The sequence below is a fragment of the Conger conger genome, chromosome 13 (genome assembly GCF_963514075.1).
Source record: "Conger conger chromosome 13, fConCon1.1, whole genome shotgun sequence".
NCBI classification, from domain to species: Eukaryota; Metazoa; Chordata; class Actinopteri; order Anguilliformes; family Congridae; genus Conger; species Conger conger.
The window spans coordinates 21979587-22001319 of NC_083772.1; the positions used below are offsets into that span (position 1 = coordinate 21979587).

General features: G+C 46.7%; 1 protein-coding gene across 1 annotated transcript; it reads right to left on the bottom strand.

The window, feature by feature from the left end:
* On the bottom strand, positions 1 to 20954 carry LOC133107371 (uncharacterized). The gene is made up of 18 exons (XM_061216362.1): positions 20685 to 20954; positions 17319 to 17481; positions 16818 to 16967; positions 15041 to 15201; positions 14630 to 14806; positions 13623 to 13764; positions 12566 to 12753; positions 12231 to 12372; positions 11361 to 11537; positions 9465 to 9670; positions 8958 to 9120; positions 7892 to 8041; positions 6612 to 6772; positions 5113 to 5289; positions 4795 to 4936; positions 4146 to 4333; positions 2476 to 2617; positions 1 to 859 (listed from the first exon to the last, which is right to left on the bottom strand). The coding sequence occupies exons 1-18, from the start codon at positions 20853 to 20855 to the stop codon at positions 678 to 680; spliced, it is 2982 nt and encodes a 993-aa protein (XP_061072346.1). The 5' UTR covers positions 20856 to 20954; the 3' UTR covers positions 1 to 677.
* Between the last annotated feature and the right edge of the window lie 779 nt (positions 20955 to 21733).

The following is a 21733-nucleotide window of genomic DNA, read 5'->3' on the forward strand; positions in this document are numbered from 1 at the left end:
TACATAATGATGATTTTAATGCTTGTTTTACAAATGGGCTGGGAACTAATAAATTATATTATTTTGTTTGTTGAATCATACTTTTGTACATGCTCATACTCAATGATCTGTTCATGACTAAAACATGCACATTTATATTCAGACCAGTAACAAACCCATCACTTAGGTGTAGCCCACATTCAGTGACAGGTGGAGGTACATTTTTGTTCTTCAAGGATTGATTTTCCCAAATGTACGCTGAATGCACAGTCATTTCCTCTTTGGTAACAAATGACTGAGGTTTCAAAGCAAAAAAAACAAAAAATACAAATTAATTATATATTGCAGGCTAGGGGTACCATATTATGTACCTATAGGCTACCGCCCCAGTGACAAGAATCTGTACCTTTTTAGGCATTTTTCATACCTATATTTCTGAGAGTGCAGGTGCACCTAACCATGGCTGATCCGTTTCGGGGCTCATTACCAGCATCTGAAAACTTGGTTTTACTGGGGTCACCCTGTTTCTGAGGTCAATCCCTTAAAAACCAGAGCACCCAGAGGTGGTTCAGCACCAGATGACATAAAGACTGCTTTAAACATATGATGTCTGTGAAGGTACATGATTATGATCACGTGGTGTTAAGAGAATCCGTTCGCGGGTTGGGAATGGCAATGTCCTGCAGTACCCTACTCGCTCAGCGGGGGGTAGCAATGAGCTTGTATGTCCTGGGCAGGCTGGCAAAGCTGCTGACCTCAGGGGTGGGGTCCAGGCTGTCTGGTCCCCCAGGGCAGGTGAAGGTGAAACGCTGGAGCAGGGCCACCAGGAAGAGGAAGAGCTCCATCCGAGCCAGAGATTCACCCACACAACTCCGCTTACCTGCACAGGTAATACACACAATGCACAGCTCTGTTTACCTGCACAGGTAAAACAACACACAGCTACACTCACCTGTGCATGTAACACACATAACACAGCTCTGCTTACCGGTGGAGGTAACACACAAAACACAATTCCGCTTACCAGTGCAGGTAACACAACACACAGCTCTGCTTACCTGCCCAGGAAACACACACAATACACAGCTCTGCTTACCTGCCCAGGTAACACACACTATACACAGCTCTGCTTACCTGCACAGGTAACACACACAACACACAGGTACCCTCACCTGCACAGGTAACACACAACACACAGGTACACTCACCTGTGCATTTAACACACAAGACACAACTGCTTACTTGCACAGGTAACATACACAACAGAGAGATCTGTTTACCTGTGCAGGTAACACAGCACACAGCTCTGCTTACCTGCACAGGTAACACAACACACAGGTACACTCACATGTGCAGGTAACACACAGGTCTACTTACCTCACAGGTAACACACACAACACACGTACACTCACCTGCACAGGTAACACACACAACACACGTACACTCACCTGTGCAGGTAACACACACAACACACAGATCCGCTTACCTATACAGGTAACGCACAACACACGGGTAACACACAAAACATACAAGCAAGCTCTTCAGTCAAATTTGAGTCTAAAATGCATTTCATTAATTGAAAAAAGAAAATATTGTCACTTATATAACCAAAAATTCCTGAATTGAGTTTTTATTTAATTGATCCAGAATTGACTGACGGCAGCTCTGGCACTGACACAGAACCTCTCGTTGAGCCGAGACCAAGCCGAGCGTCAAGCAGCACTGTGTTCAGAGGTAATGGTAAATGGTAAATGGTAAATGGTTGGCATTTATATAGCGCCTTTATCCAAAGCGCTGTACAATTGATGCTTCTCATTCACCCATTCATACACACACTCACACACCAACGGCGATTGGCTGCCATGCAAGGCACCGACCAGCTCGTCAGGAGCATTTAGGGGTTAGGTGTCTTGCTCAGGGTCACTTCGACACAGCCCGGGCGGGGGATCGAACCGGCAACCCTCCAACTGCCAGATGACTGCTCTTACTGCCTGAGCCATGTCGCCCCGGACTCCCTGTAAGTTTAATGATTAGCCAGAAACCCAAGCTCATGTTAACTCCTGATTAAATCAAGAGGAAGGAAGGCTAACTTTAGCCTCAGACCACAGAGGAGGAGCCGGCCCCCTGGACTTGCCATTCTACGGCCAGGCCATTCTCAGTCACAGCGACTGTACCGGAGGCACGAGAACATACAAAATAACCAAGAATAAATTAGTCCGGAGCATCCCGTTTAAATGTCCAATGCCCTGCACTGCACTGTACCACACTGCATTCTTTGACACTACCAATACTTTATACTTTATATGCAACTTCATATTTCTCATTTCTCATATCCACCTCCTTCCACACTAAAGCACACATCCAGACTTAGAGAAGAGATATAGTACACACACCCAGAGTTATAGCACAGTTATAGTAGACACACCCAAAGTTACAGTAAACTTATAGTACACACACCCAAAGTTACAGTAAACTTATAGTACACACAGCCGTTACCTGCAGAGAAGACCATAAACGCTGGGCTCTTCTTGAAGTTGTCATTTTGGTCCAGGAAGTGACCTGGGTTAAAGGACCAAGGGGTCTCCCACTGTTCATCATCCCTCAGAACAGAGTGCAACATGGGAAGAATCACTGTGCCCTGGGGGAGGTCAGGGGTGAGGGGTCAATGGCCAACAAAAGGCAGGAGATACAGCAATGATAGTGCACTGTAAAATCACGAGCAGTGGGGAAGAACTTAAACTCTGATATTTAGGTAGTAGAGAAGCCTGTAATAAAAGCTTTTTGAGAGCTTTATAAGCGTTCAAGGTGGGGCCAAACCACAGTGTTATTCTTCTAAATGGTACAACAGTTTTTTACATTTACATTTTACATTTACATTTTTGTCATTTGGCAGACGCTTTTAATCCAAAGTGACTTACAAGTACATAGGTTCTTCCACAAGTTAAAGCATCACATCCATAACTAGTAAAATACACATGAAGTGTTGTTCTAAACATACAGTCATCATAAGTGCAATTTTTTTTTGGGGGGTTAGACAAGAGGGATAGGGATATCAGAAAGGGGGGCGGGGGAAATCAGGAGGTAGGACTAAGGTACAGGTGTGTTTTTAGTCTGCGCCAAAATAGGGGGAGGGATTCTGCTGTCCTGACAGTGGTAGGCAAGTCATTCCACCACTGAGGAACCAGAACGGAAAACAGGCATGAACGTGCAGCTCCGACAGGTGCTCGTAGTGAGGGAACCATAAGGCGACCAGAGCTGGCAGACCGGAGTGGTCTAGCTGGGAGTAGGGAGTGATTAAGGATTGTATGTAAGGTGGGGCAGTCCCCATAGCAGCCTGAAATGCCAACACAAGGGCCTTGAATCGGATACATGCGGCAATAGGAAGCCAGTGGAGGCCAATGAGGAGCGGGGTGACATGAGCCGACCTGGGCTGACTGGTGATCAGGTGGGCTGCAGCATTCTGGACCAGCTGGAGGGGCTTGATGGCACATGCTGGGAGACCGGCTAGGAGGGAGTTGCAGTAGTCCAGGAGGGAAATGACAAGCGCCTGGACTAGGAGCTGGGTGGTGACGGATACAGCGTATATTGTAGAGGAATAACCTGCAGGTTCTGGCAGTGGAGGATACTTGTGGAGCCAGGGTGAGGCAGTTATCAAGAGTCACCCCGAGATTCTTCACCATATGGGAGGAGGAAACTACAAAGTCCTCAACAGTCAGTGAGAGGTCGACTGTCGGAGAGGACTTAGCAGGGATGTAGAGAAGCTCAGTTTTGGCAAGGTGAAGCTTCAGGTGGTGGGAAGACCTGGGTATCAGGGGGGAAGGAAATAAAGAGTTGGGTGTCATCGGGGTAAGAGTGGTAAGAAAAGCCATGGGAAGAGATAACAGAACCAAGAGACATGGTGTATAGCGAGAAGAGGAGAGGACCAAGAACTTATATATTCTACAAACTCCAGTTTGTAGGGGCTGAGGGTCAGAGACTGAGCCCCTCCAAGTCACCTGTTAGGAACGACCAGAAAGGTAGGAGGAAAACCAAGTGAGTGCAGATCCTTTTTCCCAGTGTTAAACTGCAGTGAAGAAAAAAAAAAAAAGAAGTGCTTCGTGTGCCGTTTAGATTTTTGTTGAATAAAAACAATTGATCAACAAAAAAAATAATACAACCCCCCGCACCTTTGGAATGGTGTAGCCCTTGAATGAGATGTCTCCAGTGGCGTAATGAGGAATGTTGAGAGGCACGATGTCCAGGACTCGCTGCACCTCGTGGATCACCGCATCTGTGAAGGGGAGGGACTTCCTGTCCTCCATCATTGGTAGCCTCTCTCGTCCAATCACAGTGTCGATCTCCAGCTGGACACGCTCTGAGACACAACACAATGGAAGCTTCCTCACAGATCTCATCAGCTATTCAAGCATCGGTCATCCTTCTTTACTATTTGATACATTGCACATTGCACCCCCTACTGGCCCACCAACACCTCTTCCAGCAGCAGCTCAGTTTTCCCAGGAGGTCTCTCATTCAAGTTCTAACCAAGCCCACACCCGCTTAGCTTCAGGGATTTGGCAGGAGCAGGAGCAGGGTCCGTGGTGGTATGGCTGCTGGTTGCAGGGACTATGCCCCAGCCTACCATTCTTAACTACATGTCGGGAGAAGGCGATAGGCCATTCGTAATGAATGACCTCATAATATGAAAAAAAAAAAAAAAAAAAATTGGTTTCAGTGCAAGGCTGATGGTTGTGTGTGAAATTACAGGTAGGCAGGGCCCTAAAGGCAGGTGGGAGGATCCATGGGGACCATGCTAACAGGTGGCTGGAGCCCTACCTTGTATCTGAGGGTGCTTTATGAGTATCATGATGGCATAACGCAGGGTGGTGCTGGTGGTTTCAGTCCCGGCCAGGAACAGGTTGAAGACAGTGGCCACCAAGTTTTCATAGGTAAACTCATTCCTGGGGTCGTCTTTCTCCTGAATAAACGGACAGAAAAACACCGTTTCGGCCCGAGTGAAATGGCCCTGTATGTGCCATTTACTGTGAATTCAGGCTCAGGTCCTTTCCTGTAGCCACATTCAGCTCCAGGGAATGAATTTGAAATAAATACACTAGAGATGTGTTTTTTTGGGGGGAGGGGGTAGGGTGTTACCTTGTTTTGCTTGATTAGGTAGCAGTCGATGTAGTCTCGGGGACAGTCGGGGCTCAAGGTCTCCTGGTGTTTTTGGATCCTCTCCTTGACGAATGCCATCAGCTTGTCAATCCTAGTGAAGACGTGGTGATGTTCCCCAGGAAGGACCTCCAACAGCCATGGGAACAGGTTATACAGCTGGGGGAAAGCAACAGGGCAGCACCTGTCAATCACCTGTATGCCTCAATTCCTATTTCTCAGAATGCTTTATCCTGTAACTACTGAATGCCTGAAACGGAATACCTCCTCATTACACTTAGCTGCTTTGAGGCAGTCAATATGAACAAGGACTCCGGTTAGACTGTCTGGCTCCAGAGGGATAACTTTCCTGACTTATTTCAATAAGCCATTGCCATTTGGACACAGAGAATTGTGGAGATTATGTCTGCATGTGTGTTTGTGTGGTCTGTAACTCACAACCAATGCTCGCTACTAGCAGATCTAGCTTCAGGGGGAACACAAGGTTGGAGGCCCATTGCCTGAGCACGAAGCCTCCTTCTATAAGCAGCTTGTTTAGATCATCCACTTGGTTTCTGGGTTCCTCTGGAGTAGACATGCTGTGGAGACAGTTGTCTGTGTAGAACAAACTTTCTACTGTGGCAACCAGGGTGGCTCTTTCTAGAATCCCAGATACCTTTCAGTAGGCTTGAGCAGTGATGATACATCAAAGGAGACTGAAAAGCCATCCAGCTGCTTGACACGCTGATGGACAGTCTGTAAGAGGAGCGTCTCTGGATGTCTCTTGAGGTTGAGCCATTGTACTACTTAAGGTGGGACAATACTTGTTTTGCACCCATCATCAAGAACAGCGTCTGCCTCCATGGTAGGGTCACCATTGTGAATGAGGACCTTCACCACTTTGAGCATGACTCTCTGGGAGTGGTTGGGTCAGTTGTGGTAGACTGGAGTCGACTGGACTGGAGTAGACTTATCATGAGCATGGTACTGGATGTCTCCTGAGCAGTGTCGTGCAAGGTGGTGTAAGGGTAATTTTCTTAACTGATTCTTCATTGACAATGTGTGTTAACATAAAGACAATCACGTGATTAAAAATAACCTTTTATCATAATCCTTATTACTTTCTGAATTAAGCGCTTACTAAGTCTTTCTCTGTCTCTCTCCCAGCCTTTGACCTTAATGTCTCTGCTTCTCCTAGAAGGGGGTAGCTAGCTCTGCTTCTCTGAGAAGGGGGTAGCTAGCACCTCCAGTCTTACAGCAAAGTGGCTGTGGGAGGGAGCAGGGGTCAGGCAGAGTGCCAGTACACACACATACTCACACACACACACACACACTCACACACAGTTTGTGCTGCTCAGGCTGGGGATCAGGTGTTACACACACTCTCTCACACACAGACTTACAGACTCACACACACACACACACTCACAGTGTGTGCAGCTTCAATGAGGCTTATTCTGGATGCCCAGTCTCCCCACCTCATACCCCAAGCCCCTCCATACCTGACCCCAGGGTCTGCTGGCAAATTGCGCAGTTGCAGAGAAGGTCTTGAGGAGTTGCAGGAAGCTGTTGTCCTCATAGTCAAAGCGACAGCCAAATACAAGAGCACAGATCACATTCGACACTGCCCGACTGAAGAAGAAGGTATGGTCACAGGGTGTGGCTGTGGGAGGGAGCAGGGGTCAGGCAGAGTGCCAGTACACACACATACTCACACACACACACACTCACACACAGTTTGTGCTGCTCAGGCTGGTGATCAGGTGTTACACACACTCTCTCACACACACTGACACACTCACACACACACACTCACACACTCACACACTCACACACACACACACACACACACACACACACACACTCACGCACAGTCACACACTCTCACATACTCTCACATACACGCACACAGTTTGGGCAGCTCAGGCTGTCGATCAAGTGTTGCACACTCTGTGGCACCCCAGTGCCTCTGGCAGAGTGGGATAGGCATCAGAGCCAACTTCAGCAGCACGGTCAGAAACCCTTCCCCCAACGCAGGCTACTGAGAAAGCTAATTGAGGGCAAGTATTTCCCTACCTGCTAACAGCCTGAGCAAGCAGCAACAGGTGAGCTGCATTCGGTTAATTGAGAAGGCCCAATGTTGAGTGCTCTTAAACAGAGGAAAACTGGAGAAGAAAAGGAGACACAGGAGGAGCGACTCTCCACCACCTCTGGACGGATCCGTGAGCTAAAAATCCAGGTTGTGAGTAATCCCCTGAAGACTGTGTGTGAAGTAATTATTTGAGTGAAGATTATGTGAACTGGGTATTTGAACTCATCGGCACTGAAGATTACGTGGACAGTGTGAGTTCCAGTACATTGTGGAAGATTGAGATCATGGATTGTTCGGCGGTCTAAAGGACAGTGGAGGAAGGGCTGGAGACTGAGCCTGGACCGGGGCTAGAAGAAGGCCAGACAGAGCCTGGCCTGGACGCCCCACACTAACTCCCACCCCCTCTCCTCTGCTCTCTATCTGTCTAGGCCGAATAATGCCAATACCCCAGACGGGAAGGATTTATGTTGCATTACCCCCCCTCCCCTCACTTGGACAAATAAATCAGACTTTCTTTGAACTTAACGCCTGACTGTGGCTCTCCTTATTTCATTTATTGGTCCGAACTCCACTCCGCCTAAGCCAGGGGCCCCACAACTCGCACACACACGCTCACACTGACACACATTCACACACACTCACATACACACGCACTCACACACAGACACACACACACGCACACACACTCACAGTTTGTGCAGCTCAGGCTGAGGACCAGGTGTTTGCTCTCCTCTCTGATCCACTCCTCCATCCGCTTGCGGCCCATTCCAAAGTCTCTGAGCGTGCTCAGTGTGAACCGCCGGAGTTGCCGCCATCGCTCACCATTACTGATCGCCAAACCTGAGAGAGGGAGAGAGGGGGAGAGAGAGGGAGAGAGGGAGGGGGGAGAGGGGGAGAGAGAGGGAGAGAGGGAGGGGGAGAGAGAGGGAGGGAGAGAGGGGGGAGAGAGAGAGAGGGGGGAAGAGGGAGAGAGGGAGGGGGGGGGGGAGAGGGCAGTTGTTCCATCTCTATGCAAAACTTGCTCTGCTCTCACCAAAATAAGAGTGTCTACTGCAAAACCTGGATTTCTAGAGTCATATTGTCAGACCTGGGCCCTGACAATAAGCCCTACAAAAACAGTTATTGTGTTTCAACAAAGATCCAGACACAAACTAATTATCTATCTACAGGCTGTGAATGAGCTAAAAGAGAAAGCAAAGGGGGCTTTCTGTGTCATGAAAAAGTAGATTCAAACAGAAATTCCAGTATGCATTTGGCTAAAAATGTTTGAACCAGTAATTGAACAAAAATAAAAAATAATTGCTATTTGGCCCTAAACAGACCAGACCACGATGGCTGACTACCTGACCGTGGTGACAGATCACACAGAGAGAAAACCTTGACCGACAGACACTGGCAGACCTTAGCTGCATGGAGAGCACAAACTGTGCTCACACGACAGAGCTACATTTCCTCACAACATGTAGAAATGAGCAGCACATAAGGGAAAATTTCTACCCAAAATGAACTAAAATATGGCCAAAATTTCAAACTTTAAAAGCCCATCATACTAAATTAGGAGAACACAAGAAATGCATTAGACTAGCAGCAAATTACATCACAGCTTGCCAGAAACAGAGGGACAACCAGTGTGTCTACATGGGTAGGGCTATACTGAATGTCTGTAAACTGTGGTGTGTGTATGCACTTATTTCCATGAGTGTGTGTGCGTGTGCGTGTGAGTGTGCGCATGCATGTGTGTGCGTGCGTGCATTACCGTGTCCTCGCAGGATTCTGTTCAGCAATGGCACGGGGGCTCGCCCAGAGAAGTCGTCGGCCTGGTCAATGAGAGCCTCCTTCACGGTCTTAAATCCGACCAGAACCACGACCCGCTGGGGCCCCAGGTACACGGTCAGGACCGGGCCGTAGGTCTCACTCAGCTGAGGGGAGGAAAGGGTTAATAACACTCACAGCACTGCCACACTGGGTCAGAGAATTTGTAATAAAATATCCTAAATACTCTTCAGATACGTGCAAACCTTTTAATAAACACTACTGCAAAACAGTTTTTATTTTTGACCAAAATGTGGCTTCTTTAATGATGGTTCTTTAAAGTTCGTCAGTGAGCAGCTGGATTTTGACAGGTGATCTAATGAGGTCTAAGGTATTTCTAATTTACTCAACCCAGTCCTGCACTATGCCTTACTGATCCAGCAGATAGAACCTGCCCCCAAACCATTATCCCCCCTGCCCCCCCCCCCCCCCCCCCATCCCTGATTCTCACCTTTATGAAGGACTTGAATGGAGCTTTTTTGTTCAGTTGGAGCAAGTTGCCCAACACGGGCAGAGGGGTGGGGCCTGGGGGCAGACAGATGCCCTTTTTGCCCCTCCAGTTCAGATACGCCAGCAGAACCACCATCAAGCCCACCAGAACCAGAATGCTCAGAATCTCCATTTCCCAGCATGTAAAGCCAAACACAAGCCCTGTTTACTGTTCGCAAAGCAGTTGCTCGCCTTATGCCGGCTCTTTCCACGTAGGCTTTAGGTCAGTCAGTTTTGTGTTCTGTGTCCAAGTCCTGTGCTCTCTTGGGTACGTGACCAGTAACTTTGATCTGACTATCAGTATACCTTTCTTTATAACTGCCTCCTGTAGATAAGGAAAGCGGACATGTTTGAGCTTTAGAGGCAAGGACATCTGATTCCCTTTACACAGAGTGTACTCTCCCTCACAGCCAGAGTCACCAGCCAATCACATGACAGGAATGTAGATCAATTATTCACAAAACGTTTATTTAAACAGAAACAGTGGCATGTTGAACATCTTGTTGCAAACTGTGGGCGGACTGACTAACATAGTACGATTTGCTCCTATGGCGTCTGAGAAGGAGTTCTCCAGCTTTTGACTCATTACTGATTTCAGGCTACACCCTCGACACACCCACCAAACAGGAACCAAGATACCACAAAGCCTGTTGCAAAACGTTGCACACCATTGGGAGAAAACATATTGTTCAACAGAAACCATAGCAAAATGTTTTCAGACTGAACATGGCCCATGTTTCTGCTGCAAGGGCTCTTTAGACAATTCAGCTAGCTACTTGTCTACTAATGCCATGGCAGATGGATGAGCTATGGCTCTAGGCAAAACCCCTGATGTATCCATTAATAAGTTAAAAAAATTATTGAGAAGAAAATAACTGCCCCTCGGTATACTGACCACACACAGTTTCTTAAATAAAAGTCTTGTCATCTGGAACGCAACTGGCACTCCATTCAATTGCAAGTACTCCTCTTGGCTTGGAAAAAGAGCCTTAAGAGAATCCCCTCTCCAGTGTAGGCCTTATTCTTCAAAGCTTATACAAGTAATACAAACAATCCTTGATTTCTGTTCAAAACTGTGGCTCAACTAATTAATAATCACGCAGGAATCAATCCTCAATCAATCCTTTGCAGAAGTAATGATTTCTTTCTTTAGTGGTAAAACAATATAAAGTACAGACAATATATCTGCCTCTACATCAGTCAGTGGCAGCTTTATTGATAAAATCGAACGACCCCCTAGATACACAATCTTGGCTAATTATAGACCTATTTCAAAAGATCCTTGAGAAATCTAAAACTCAACAGGTTTCTTCTTTTCGACAGGCCAACTCGCTTCGAGATAAATTCCAGTTTTCTTTTCCAAAGCAGTTGTTAAAACCTTGGTGTAACTACTGCATCAGAACTCAAGCAATCTCTCTATCTCTCTCAGTTGCTAGAAAACATTGATTAAAAAATATTAGTCATGTAAACAAAGCATTAATGCATTGAATAGATCATTAGCAATAGCCAGCTCTCCATTGCTCTGTTAATGCCTCAAACATGTACATTTTATATTAGGAACAGTAACAGAAACATAATTTCGGTGTACAGTATATTTCATTTTATTTATCCAAAGAGATGTGCATATCAAGGCAACAGAACTGAATATAGCAGATGAGGTACAATTCCAGCGGCACATGACTAGGGCTGATCTGTTCCGGGGTTTCATGCAGGCATATAAACATTTGTTCGAATCAGTAATTGAACCAATCTATGATTATATATAATCTTATAATCTGTGATAATGATATTATCAGTGTTAGAGAATCCGCTCGTGGGTTGGGAATGGCAATGTCCTGCAGTACCCTACTCGCTCAGCGGGGGGTAGCGATGAGCTCGTATGTCCTGGGCAGGCTGGCAAAGCCGCTGACCTCAGGGGTGGGGTCCAGGCTGTCTGGCCCCCCAGGGCAGGTAAAGGTGAAACGCTGGAGCAGGGCCACCAGGAAGAGGAAGAGCTCCATCCGAGCCAGAGATTCACCCACACAACTCCGCTTACCTGCACAGGTAGCACACACAACACACAGCTCTGCTTACCTGTACAGGTAATACAACATACAGGTACACTCGCCTGTACATGTAACACACATAACACACAGCTCTGCTTACCTGCGCAGGTAACACACTCAACACACAGCTCTGCTCACCTGTGCAGATAACATGTGCAACAGACAGTTTCACTTCACTTAAGTCTACTGGACCTGGCATAACATCACCTATCTTCTGCCAGGCCTGGTCAGCTGCTGTTTGTTTCAGTGCCTATTTGCCTCCAGTCTGGTCTTCAGCAAGTGAAATACATGCTCAATTGGAGTGAGGTCAGGCGACCTGGCCAGTCAAGGACATTCCACTTTTTGACCCCGAAACAACTCATTGGTTGCTTTGGCTGTATGCTTTGGATCATTGTTCTATTGTATGACAGTTATAGTACACTCACCCAGAGTCAGAGCACAGTTATAGTACACTCACCCAGAGTCAGAGCATAGTTATAGTACACTCACCCAGAGTCAGAGCATAGTTATAGTACAGACACCCAGAGTCAGAGCACAGTTATAGTACACACACCCAGAGTCAGAGCACAGTTATAGTACACTCACTCAGAGTCAGAGCATAGTTATAGTACACTCACTCAGAGTCAGAGCACAGTTATAGTACACTCACCCAGAGCTAGAGCACAGTTCTACACACCCATTACCTGCAGAGAAGACCATAAATGCTGGGCTCTTCTTGAAGTTGTCATTTTGGTCCAGGAAGTGACCCGGGTTAAAGGACCAAGGGGTCTCCCACTGCTTGTCATCCCTCAGAACAGAGTGCAACATGGGAAGGATCACTGTGCCCTGGGGGAGGTCAGGGGTGAGGGATCAATGGCCAACAAAATGGCCAACAAAAGGCAGGAGATACAGCAAAGATTTAATCATTTTAATCAAGATTTACAGCATTTAATCATTTAACCATTCTGTAATGTTTGTAATGTAGCTGAATGCACAGGGATAGCCCAGGGTGAATGCGGTCACACCCCCCTGTCTGCACCTTTGGAATGGTGTAGCCCTTGAATGAGATGTCTCCAGTGGCGTAATGAGGAATGTTGAGAGGCACGATGTCCAGGACTCGCTGCACCTCGTGGATCACCGCATCTGTGAAGGGGAGGGACTTCCTGTCCTCCATCATTGGTAGCCTCTCTCGTCCAATCACAGTGTCGATCTCCAGCTGGACACGCTCTGAGACAACACAATGGAAGCTTCCTCACAGATCTCATCAGCTATTCAAGCATCGGTCATCCTTATTTAAAGGTAAAATAGGTAAGATTTTAGTGTTAAAACATTGTTACAAGACCATCGTATATCCCTTCCTATCATTAAAAAGGGCTCACTGACATGTTGGCTCACCCTCTGCCTGTGTTTATAGTCCTTAAATTCAGGTTTCAAAATATACAGTTGATGGACACACACTCTGTCTTTGTATAGCTGTACAATAATTCAAGCTCATTGGTTGAAATTTGGTTCTCACTGCCACAGTCAATGCCGTGGGGGAGGTTTCAACGTCAGCGCGTTCACAGCCAAGGGGTAGGATAAGCAGTTTTGTGGTTTGAGGGCGTTTGTCGCTGCAATTCCTCTCTTGATCATTAGAAGTCTGAAATGACCTATTGAGCCTTTAATATCTAAGGAGGGATGAGCAGTCATCTGGCAGTTGGGACGGTTGCCGTTTTGATCCCCAGCCTGGATGTGTGAAAGTGTTGCTGAGCAAGACACCTAACTCCCAATAGCCCAATACGAGCTGGTTGGTGCCTTGCATGGCAGCCTTCGCTGTTGTTGTGTGAGTGTGTATGAATGGATAAATGGGAGGCATTAAGGCCAGCTTATAGTCCAGCGGCAGAGCGTCACATCAACAACTTATTTATACTGGAGTGCAACTGGAGTGCGTTTATATATTTTCGCAAAGAACAATGACCACAGTCGTAAGTTTGGCGACGATAGAACTTCTACAAACGTTCTGCTATTTCAGTCGAGTGACACTATAAACTGGCCTTAAATTGTAAAGCACTTCAAGAGGTGGGAGGGACCATGCTAACAGGTGGCTGGAGCCCTACCTTGTATCTGAGGGTGCTTTATGAGAATCATGATGGCATAACGCAGGGTGGTGCTGGTGGTTTCAGTCCCGGCCAGGAACAGGTTGAGGACAGTGCCCACCAAGTTTTTGTCGGTAAACTCATTGGTGGGGCTGTCCTTTTCCTGATTAGACCAACAGAAAAACTGTAAGCGAGTTCAGGCTCAGCTTCTTCCCATTACACTGAGCTCCAGGCATTTTATATTGCATAGGATATGATGTTAATTTCATTGAGCTTAATAATTTCGAAGGCCCAGCTCAGATGTCTCTAATCTAGTGTAGTTCCTATCAACCAAATAACTAAGCAGCATTAGACTATTACACAGTACACCAACCAACCAACATCGAGCTGATGAGAGTATTTCACAGTGTTTGTCAAGTGGGAACCTTCCTTAACCAGTGTTTCGTTGTGTTAGGCCCACAACACCTCCAGAAGGCTTAATGGTAAAGCCTGGCATCCTAGGCCCACCCCACTACATACCCACGTCAGATGTCCATTACTTACGACTAGTGTGCCCCATGCACCAGACAATCATATGGACCTCTCCGGTGACTCTTGTTAACTAATCCTACTGGCACTGTTAAGACCCACTCAGTGCCTGTGTGGATTCCCGCCTGCTTTCCAGCAACCGGCCTCCTCAGTGACAGGGATACTGATATCCTGTAAAATTTGGTGTGCAACCTACCACTGGGCTTTATCCACTGGTAGCGATCAATCAGACCTCTAAAAGTCACCATTTTCCACCCACAGGGGTATACTTGTAGCTCCTTCCTCTCCCCATCCGAGCTAGCGACCTTTAAGCTTTCCCCCCTGCTCATAGTCAAAGATGCTTCATCAAAAGCTATATTATCCACCTGTGAATAATCTTCCAACCCTACACACGCAGACTCTCGCAGGGAATTATATATCCATTTCAAGGTATTACCTCATTTTGTCTGTCAGCTGTCTCAGGGAATTAATGAGGGAATTACAAGGTAATTGGGGGTTACCTTGTCTCGCTTGATTAGGTAGCAGTCAATGTAGTCTCGGGGACAGTCAGGGCTCAAAGTCTCCTGGTGTTTTTGGATCCTCTCCTTGACGAAAGTCCTCAGCTCATCAATCCCAGTGAAGACATGGTGCTGTTCCCCAGGAAGGATCTCTAACAGCCACGGGAACAGGTTATACAGCTGGGGGAAAGCAACAGAGCAGCACCTGTCAATCACCTGTTTCCCAGAACTGCATGCCAATCAGGGTTTGTGGGTCCATTTTGATTTCAAGAGTGGCACTTAATTGTCTTAATGTGCAATGAGGATTTAAACAAAATAAATAAATAAAAATAAATTCACTGAATTAAAGTGGAATTAACTTGATGCCCAGTCTCCCCACCTCTCATACCTGACATACCCCTGACCCTCTCATACCTGACCCCAGGGTTTGCTGGCAAATCTCAAGGTTGCAGTGATGGTCTTGAGGAGATGCAGGAATTTGTTATCCTCATAGTCAAAGCGACAGCCAAATACAAGAGCACAGATCACATTGGACACCGCCCGACTGAAGAAGAAGGTGGGGTCACAGGGTTCAGCTGTGAGAGGGAGCAGGGGTTAGTTAGCTAGAGCACCAGCACAAACACGCATACGCACAGACACACACACATATACAAACGCACACTCAATCAGGTGTTACACACACTTCCTTTGCTTTTGGTAATCCATTGTAACCGATGATGACCACTTCTGCTTCATTGGTGAGTGACTTTGAGTGACTGTAGAGTCCAATAGAGGAACCACATATTAGTCCTATCCTCTTCATAATGTTTTCCCACTTCATGGCAAAGCTGTAACTAGCCAGGTCGGTCCAAGGCAGCATGTTCCAGGTTTGAAAATGGAATTCCACGTTTCTTAAGCGCTGACTTGAGCTGGTCCTCGTACCTTTTTTTCTGCCCCATAGCAGAGTGCTGCCCCAGATGGAGCTGCCCATATAGGCCTTGGTGGTCCTCAGACATCTATATAGTGTGGCCAACCCTGCGCAACTATTGTATGATTGTAACCTCCATACTCTTGCAGCTGTTTTTTCCCCCAGATTATGCCAAGGATGCACTGGAGACATCTTATGTGCAGGGCTTCCAAGTATAGTAGCAGTACAAGGTGCAGGTTTACAGAGGTGCAGTGGTTACACAGACTGCCTTTGTTGTATGTCACTCTACAATGCATCCGGAAAGTATTCACAGCGCTTCACTTTTCCCACATTTTGTTATGTTACAGCCTTATTCCAAAATGGAATAAATTCATTTTTTTCCTCAAAATTCTAATGACAACATGAAAGAAGCTTTTTTTGAAATTTTTGCAAATGTATTAAAAATAAAAACTCACATGTACATAAGTACATAAGGTGTGGCATAATTCGCTCACCAGTCTAAAGGTGGGGGGAGGACTCATGAAAGGGGGGTTAGTGACATTGCCGCATACAACAGCACCCCAGGCACCTTGGAATCATGGTCGCAGGCAGTACGATGTGGCTTGGAGAAGTCGTTTCGTCCAAGCCACCAGGACGGGGTGTAGGTGGTGCATCCCTAGCTAACACATGGGTAATTGGAATAGATAGGGTACTAAATTGGGAGAAAAATGGGGAAAATCTGAAGAAAAAAATAAATAAATAACTGGTGACCTTGACAGAGATGCTATTAGAGTGCCACTGGGGGTGTGCAGGTCAGAGATGCTATTAGAGTGCCACTGGGGGTGTGCAGGTCCAGTTTATCACATGACCGATGAATGTGCGCCACCAAGTGCTTTTCTCTCAGGGTGGGCTCCCCTAGACTTACCCACAAGGCCGCAGGGCAGTGGTTGGCTATTGACAACACCTCTGGTGCCCACACTGACTCTCTCACACACACACACACACACACACACACACACACACACACACACACACACACTCACACACACTCACACTCACACTCACATACACACACTCTCACATTGTGTACAGGTTAGGCTGTCGGTCAGGTGTTACACACACACAGACACTCTCTCTCTTACACACACACACACATACGCACACACTCACTCACACACTCTCACACACACTCTCACTCATACACACTCCCAGTTTGTGCAACTCAGGCTGTCGATCAGGTGTTACACACACACACACACACACACACACACACACTCTCTCTCTCTTATGCACACACACACTCACAGTTTGTGCAGCTCAGGCTGTGAATGAGGTGCTTGCTCTCCTCTCTGATCCACTCCTCCATCCGCTTGCGGCCCATTCCAAAGTCTCTGAGCGTGCTCAGTGTGAACCGCCGGAGCTGCCGCCATCGCTCACCATTACTGATCGCCAAACCTGAGAGAGGGAGAGAGGGAGAGGGAGAGGGAGAGAGGGAGAGAGAGGGAGAGAGGGAGAGAGAGGGAGGGGGACGGAGAAAGGGGGAGAGAGGGGGAAAGGGAGGGAGAGAGAGAAAGGGCAGGTGAGAGGGAGAGAGAGGGGGAGGAGAAAGAGAGGGGAGAGAGAGTGAGATGAGAGAGAGCAGATGCAAAACATGCAACTACAAACCCATGTAGTTTGGATAAGTGAGTGTGTGTACGTGTGTACTTGCATGCTTATGCATTTACGTGCCTATCTGTGAATGCACATTCTGGTGTATGTGTGTACGTATGTAGGGGCTGTATGCACTTATTTGCGTGCGTGCGTTACCGTGTCCTCGCACAGCTCTGTTCAGGAATGGCACGGGAGCTCGGCCAGTGAAGTCATCAGCCTGGTCGATGAGAGCCTCCTTCACGGTCTTAAACCCGACCAGAACCACGGCCCGCTGGGGCCCCAGGTACACAGTCAGGACCGGGCCGTAGGTCTCACTCAGCTGAGGGGAGGAAAGGGTTAATAACGCTCACAGCACTGCCACAATGGGTCAGAGAATTAGTACTAAAATATCATATTGGGGCGGCACAGATGGTGCAGTGGGTAGCACTGCCGCCTCACAGCATGGAGGTCCTGGGTTTGAATCCCCGTCAGCCGGGGCCTCTCAGTGTGGACTTTGCATGTTCTCCCCGTGTTCGCGTGGGTTTACTCCGGTTTCCTCCCACAGTCCAAAGACATGCAGGTCAGGCTGATTGGAGAGTCTAAATTGCCCGTAGGTATGAGTGTGTGAGTGAATGGTGTGTGTGCCCTGCGATGGACTGGCGACCTGTCCAGGGTGTATTCCTGCCTTTCGCCCAATGTATGCTGGGATAGGCTCCAGCCCCCTGGGACCCTGTTCAGGATAAGCAGGTTAGGATAATGAATTAATGAATATCCTATTGGACTGCATTTTTACTCAGTGGGCAATTAGGTATTTATTAGACTTATTGGCCTTCTGCTGCAGTAGCATACCACTTAGAGTTATGATGTGTTGTGTGTTAAGAGATGCTCTTCTGCATACCACGGTTGCAATGTGTGATTATTTGCGTTACTGTCACCTTCCTGTCAGCTTCGACCAGTCTGGCCCTTCTCCTCTGACCTCTCTTATTATCAAGGCATTTTTGCCCACAGAACTGCTGCTCACTGGATGTTTTTTCAGACTATTCTCTGCACAAACATGTTGTTTGTGAAAATCACAAGAGATCAGCAGTTTCTGAGATACCTAAACCGCACTGTTTGGCATCACTCTATCCTCTTGTCCTCCCTGTCAGCAACAAGGATCTGTGGCACAGCCCTGACCTGGATCGAGTCCTACCACTCTGTTCACTCCCTCCAGGTTGCCTGGGCTGGTACAGTATCAACACCTCGGCCCCTTGCCACAGGAGTTCCCCAGGGCTCAGTCCTAGGCTCACTTCTTTTCTCTCTTTACACTCGTTCGCTTGGCCTGGTTATCACTGCTCATGGTCTTTCCTACCACTGCTATGCTGATGATTCCCAACTCTTCATCTCATTCCCACCATCTGACACACAGGTTTCAGCCCGCATCTCTGCTTCCCTGAGTGACATCCAGAGCTGGATGGACAACCACCATCTAAAGCTCAACCCAGATGGAAATGATCTTCATTCCTGCTCTTACCTCCCCCCATCTGGATCTCTCCATTTCCCTAGGGGACATCGCACTGACCCAATCACCCTGTGCAAGGAACCTCAACGTGGTGATTGACAACAGACTGTCCCTCTCCAAGAACATTGCAGCAGTGACCCGGTCATGCAGGTTCCTCCTATACAACATCCGGAGAATCCACCCCTTTCTCACCCCCTACTCGTCCAAGCGATGGTTTTGTCCCGCCTGGACTACTGCAACTCTCTCCTGGCTGGCCTCCTAGCATCGGCCATCAGACCCCTCCAACTTATCCAGAATGCAGCAGCTCGTCTGGTCTTCAACCTTCCCAAACACTCGCATGTCACCCCCCTGCTTACTTCCCTCCACTGGCTGCCTGTCATGGCTCGCATCAAGTTCAAAACATTGGTGCTACCCTTTCAAGTAGTCAAGGGGTCAGCCCTAGCTTACCTCCAAAAAATCATCAGACCCTACACACCTGCCTGACCTCTTCGTTCGGCCACCACAGCCCGCCTGGAACCTCGCCCTCTCCGAACTTTCACCTCCCGCTCACGACTACTGTCTGTTCTGGCTCCACAGTGGTGGAACAAACTTCCCATGGAGGTCAGAACAGCAGAATCTCTTGCTATCTTCAAGCACAGACTGAAGACGCACCTCTTCAAGCTGCACCTCTCCCTGTCCCTCCCTACCTCCCTGTAAACATTAACTGTTGTCTTTTCCTGGGTTTTTTGTTTGTGTATTAGGAGGATACCTTTGCTAGTTTTGTTTGGCTAGGTAAGCAGTTAATTGTGCTGCAGTATTACTATTTTTATTTATTTATTAAAAACTTCTTTTTTTTTAATCCGATGATCAAATAGGCACTGGTCCTCCTCTTTGTTGTACAGGTAGCAGTCAAAATTTTACTTCCCTCTAAGGTCTTTCTTATCCCTGGTATGGGTATGCACTTTGCACTTTGTTGTATGTCGCTCTGAATAAGAGTGTCTGCCAAATGCCATTAATGTAATGTAGTTGCTGCCACATGATTGCCTAATTTTCATCAAGAAGCTGGTGTACAGGTCTACCAAATACATTGCTCACTGAGTGAATATAGCGCTTTTATCAAATTATTAAGTGCTTTACAATTGATGCCTCTCATTCACCCATTCTCACACACCAATAGCAACTGGCTGCCATGCAAGGCACAAACACAAAAAATTTGGGTTTAGTTGTCCTGCTCAGCGATACCTCAACACACCTAGGGCAGGGATTGAGCTGGAAACCCTCCGACTGCCAGATGAATGCGCCTACCTCCTGAGCTAATGTCATCCCCATAAATATTCTTCAAATGACTGCAAATACTGTACATTAATCAAGCATGAAATTAAATTCATTAGTTAATGTACTTGTTAACTACTAAGTGATGAACACTCCCAGAAATTAAGGTATAAAAAGTGCCTAATACGGTACAAATGCTTGTTGCTGGGGCGGTTCCCTATAGGTGCCAAGCTAATTTGTACATTTGCTGCTTGGAAAATGTACTCATCTGTTCCCAATGAGAACATCACTGTACTTTGAGGGTACATTTGGGAAATCTTAATAAAAATGTACCTCCACTGTCACTTTATTTGTGTATTAGTTTATAGTGTATGAGTTACATTAATATTTATACATTAGCAAACAATGGGATATTAGTTAGTCATTAACAAATAGCCTACATTAACTGGATATTGAATTGGCATAAACTAATGTAGTTGATTAATGAATGATACAGAACAATTACAGTACAAAAACAAAGCTGAACAGCTCTACTTTTCAGTAGTTAGTTAGATAATTGTGAAGTGTTAGCCAGAGCTGTTAGTTTATTTATTTAGATGTTTCTTCAAAGCCAGTCAGTCAGCTGGAATTTGAAAGGTCAACTGGAGTCCAAGGTATTGCAAATATTTACTCGAGACAGTTCTTCCCTGAACCAGCGGCTAAAACACTTATGAAATGCATACTTTCCCGACTTCGTTCACAGACGGTAGACAGTAGCTCCGCCCCCCCCCCCCCCCCAACCTCATTCTCACCTTCATGAAAGTCTTGAACGGCTCTTTTTTGTTCAGTTGGAGCAAGTTCCCCAACACGGGCAGAGGGGTGGGGCCTGGGGGCAGACAGATTCCCCTTTTGCCCCTCCGGTTCAGATACGCCAGCAGAACCACCATCAAGCCCACCAGAACCAGAATGCTCAGAATCTCCATTTCCCAGCATGTAAAGCCAAACACAAGCCCTGTTTACTGTTCGCAAAGCAGTTGCTCGCCTTATGCCGGCTCTTTCCACGTAGTCTTTAGCTTTAGCTCTCTGACAGGACGGTCGATCAATTATTCCCAAAAATATGATGCACAGTCATGTGTAGTAGAAGTTCCGGGTCGGGACATAAACAATAAACTTGGTGTCAGAATTAAAGCAAAAAGACAATAACAACTATCGCGAAAGACTCGAGCCATCCGCTGGAGTTACTGCATGGAATTTTTTTCTGTCGGAAAACTGGAGATTTCGCCAGACGTTCGATCTGTATCTGATTGCAACGGAATGCGCTAGCAAGCCAGCTAAGGTCCTCTCTATTTCTTCGCGTAGCCGGTAGAAGAAGGGGTAGAAGTGTACAATGCATTCACTACGAGACTGCCGATGAGCGCCATAGTCATAGAACAAAATGATAGAGAAATCTGAGCATTTAACCCTAAAAAGAACACAACTCACGAGAGGTACACTTTTCACTGCAAGGGGAAATGTCCATTAGCCAGTATTACATAGCTAAAGCTAAGAGTGAAGTCATGCGACTTTGGACAATTGCAAGAATCCCTTATCAGAGACAGAGTTGTCTGTTGGATCACGTCAGATACCATGAGAAATTAAAGACTTTTAATAGAAGTTGACATCTCTTTTTACTCTCGAAAAAGCTATCCAAATATGCATCGCGTCGGAAACGACAAAAGCCCACATTCATGTTTAAATTGACTATTTGATGACTGAGACGTTTTCATGATTTTAAAACAGAAATAGTTCAAATGAATGAAAGGCTTTTTTAAAGAGGCATTAAAAAAAGAAAAAAAAGCTATAGAAGCTGAAAGCCATTTAA

Excerpts from the sequence above, each read along its gene's own strand:
- LOC133107371 (XM_061216362.1), bottom strand. The coding sequence starts at position 20,855 with ATGGAGATTCTGAGCATTCTGGTTCTGGTGGGCTTGATGGTGGTTCTG. Across the intron at positions 16,968-17,318 it reads CAGAGCTGTGCGAGGACACG|GTTTGGCGATCAGTAATGGT; the intron begins GTAACGCACGCA and ends TCCCTCTCTCAG. Across the intron at positions 860-2,475 it reads GTTTATGGTCTTCTCTGCAG|GTAAGCGGAGTTGTGTGGGT; the intron begins GTAACGGCTGTG and ends TTACCTGTGCAG.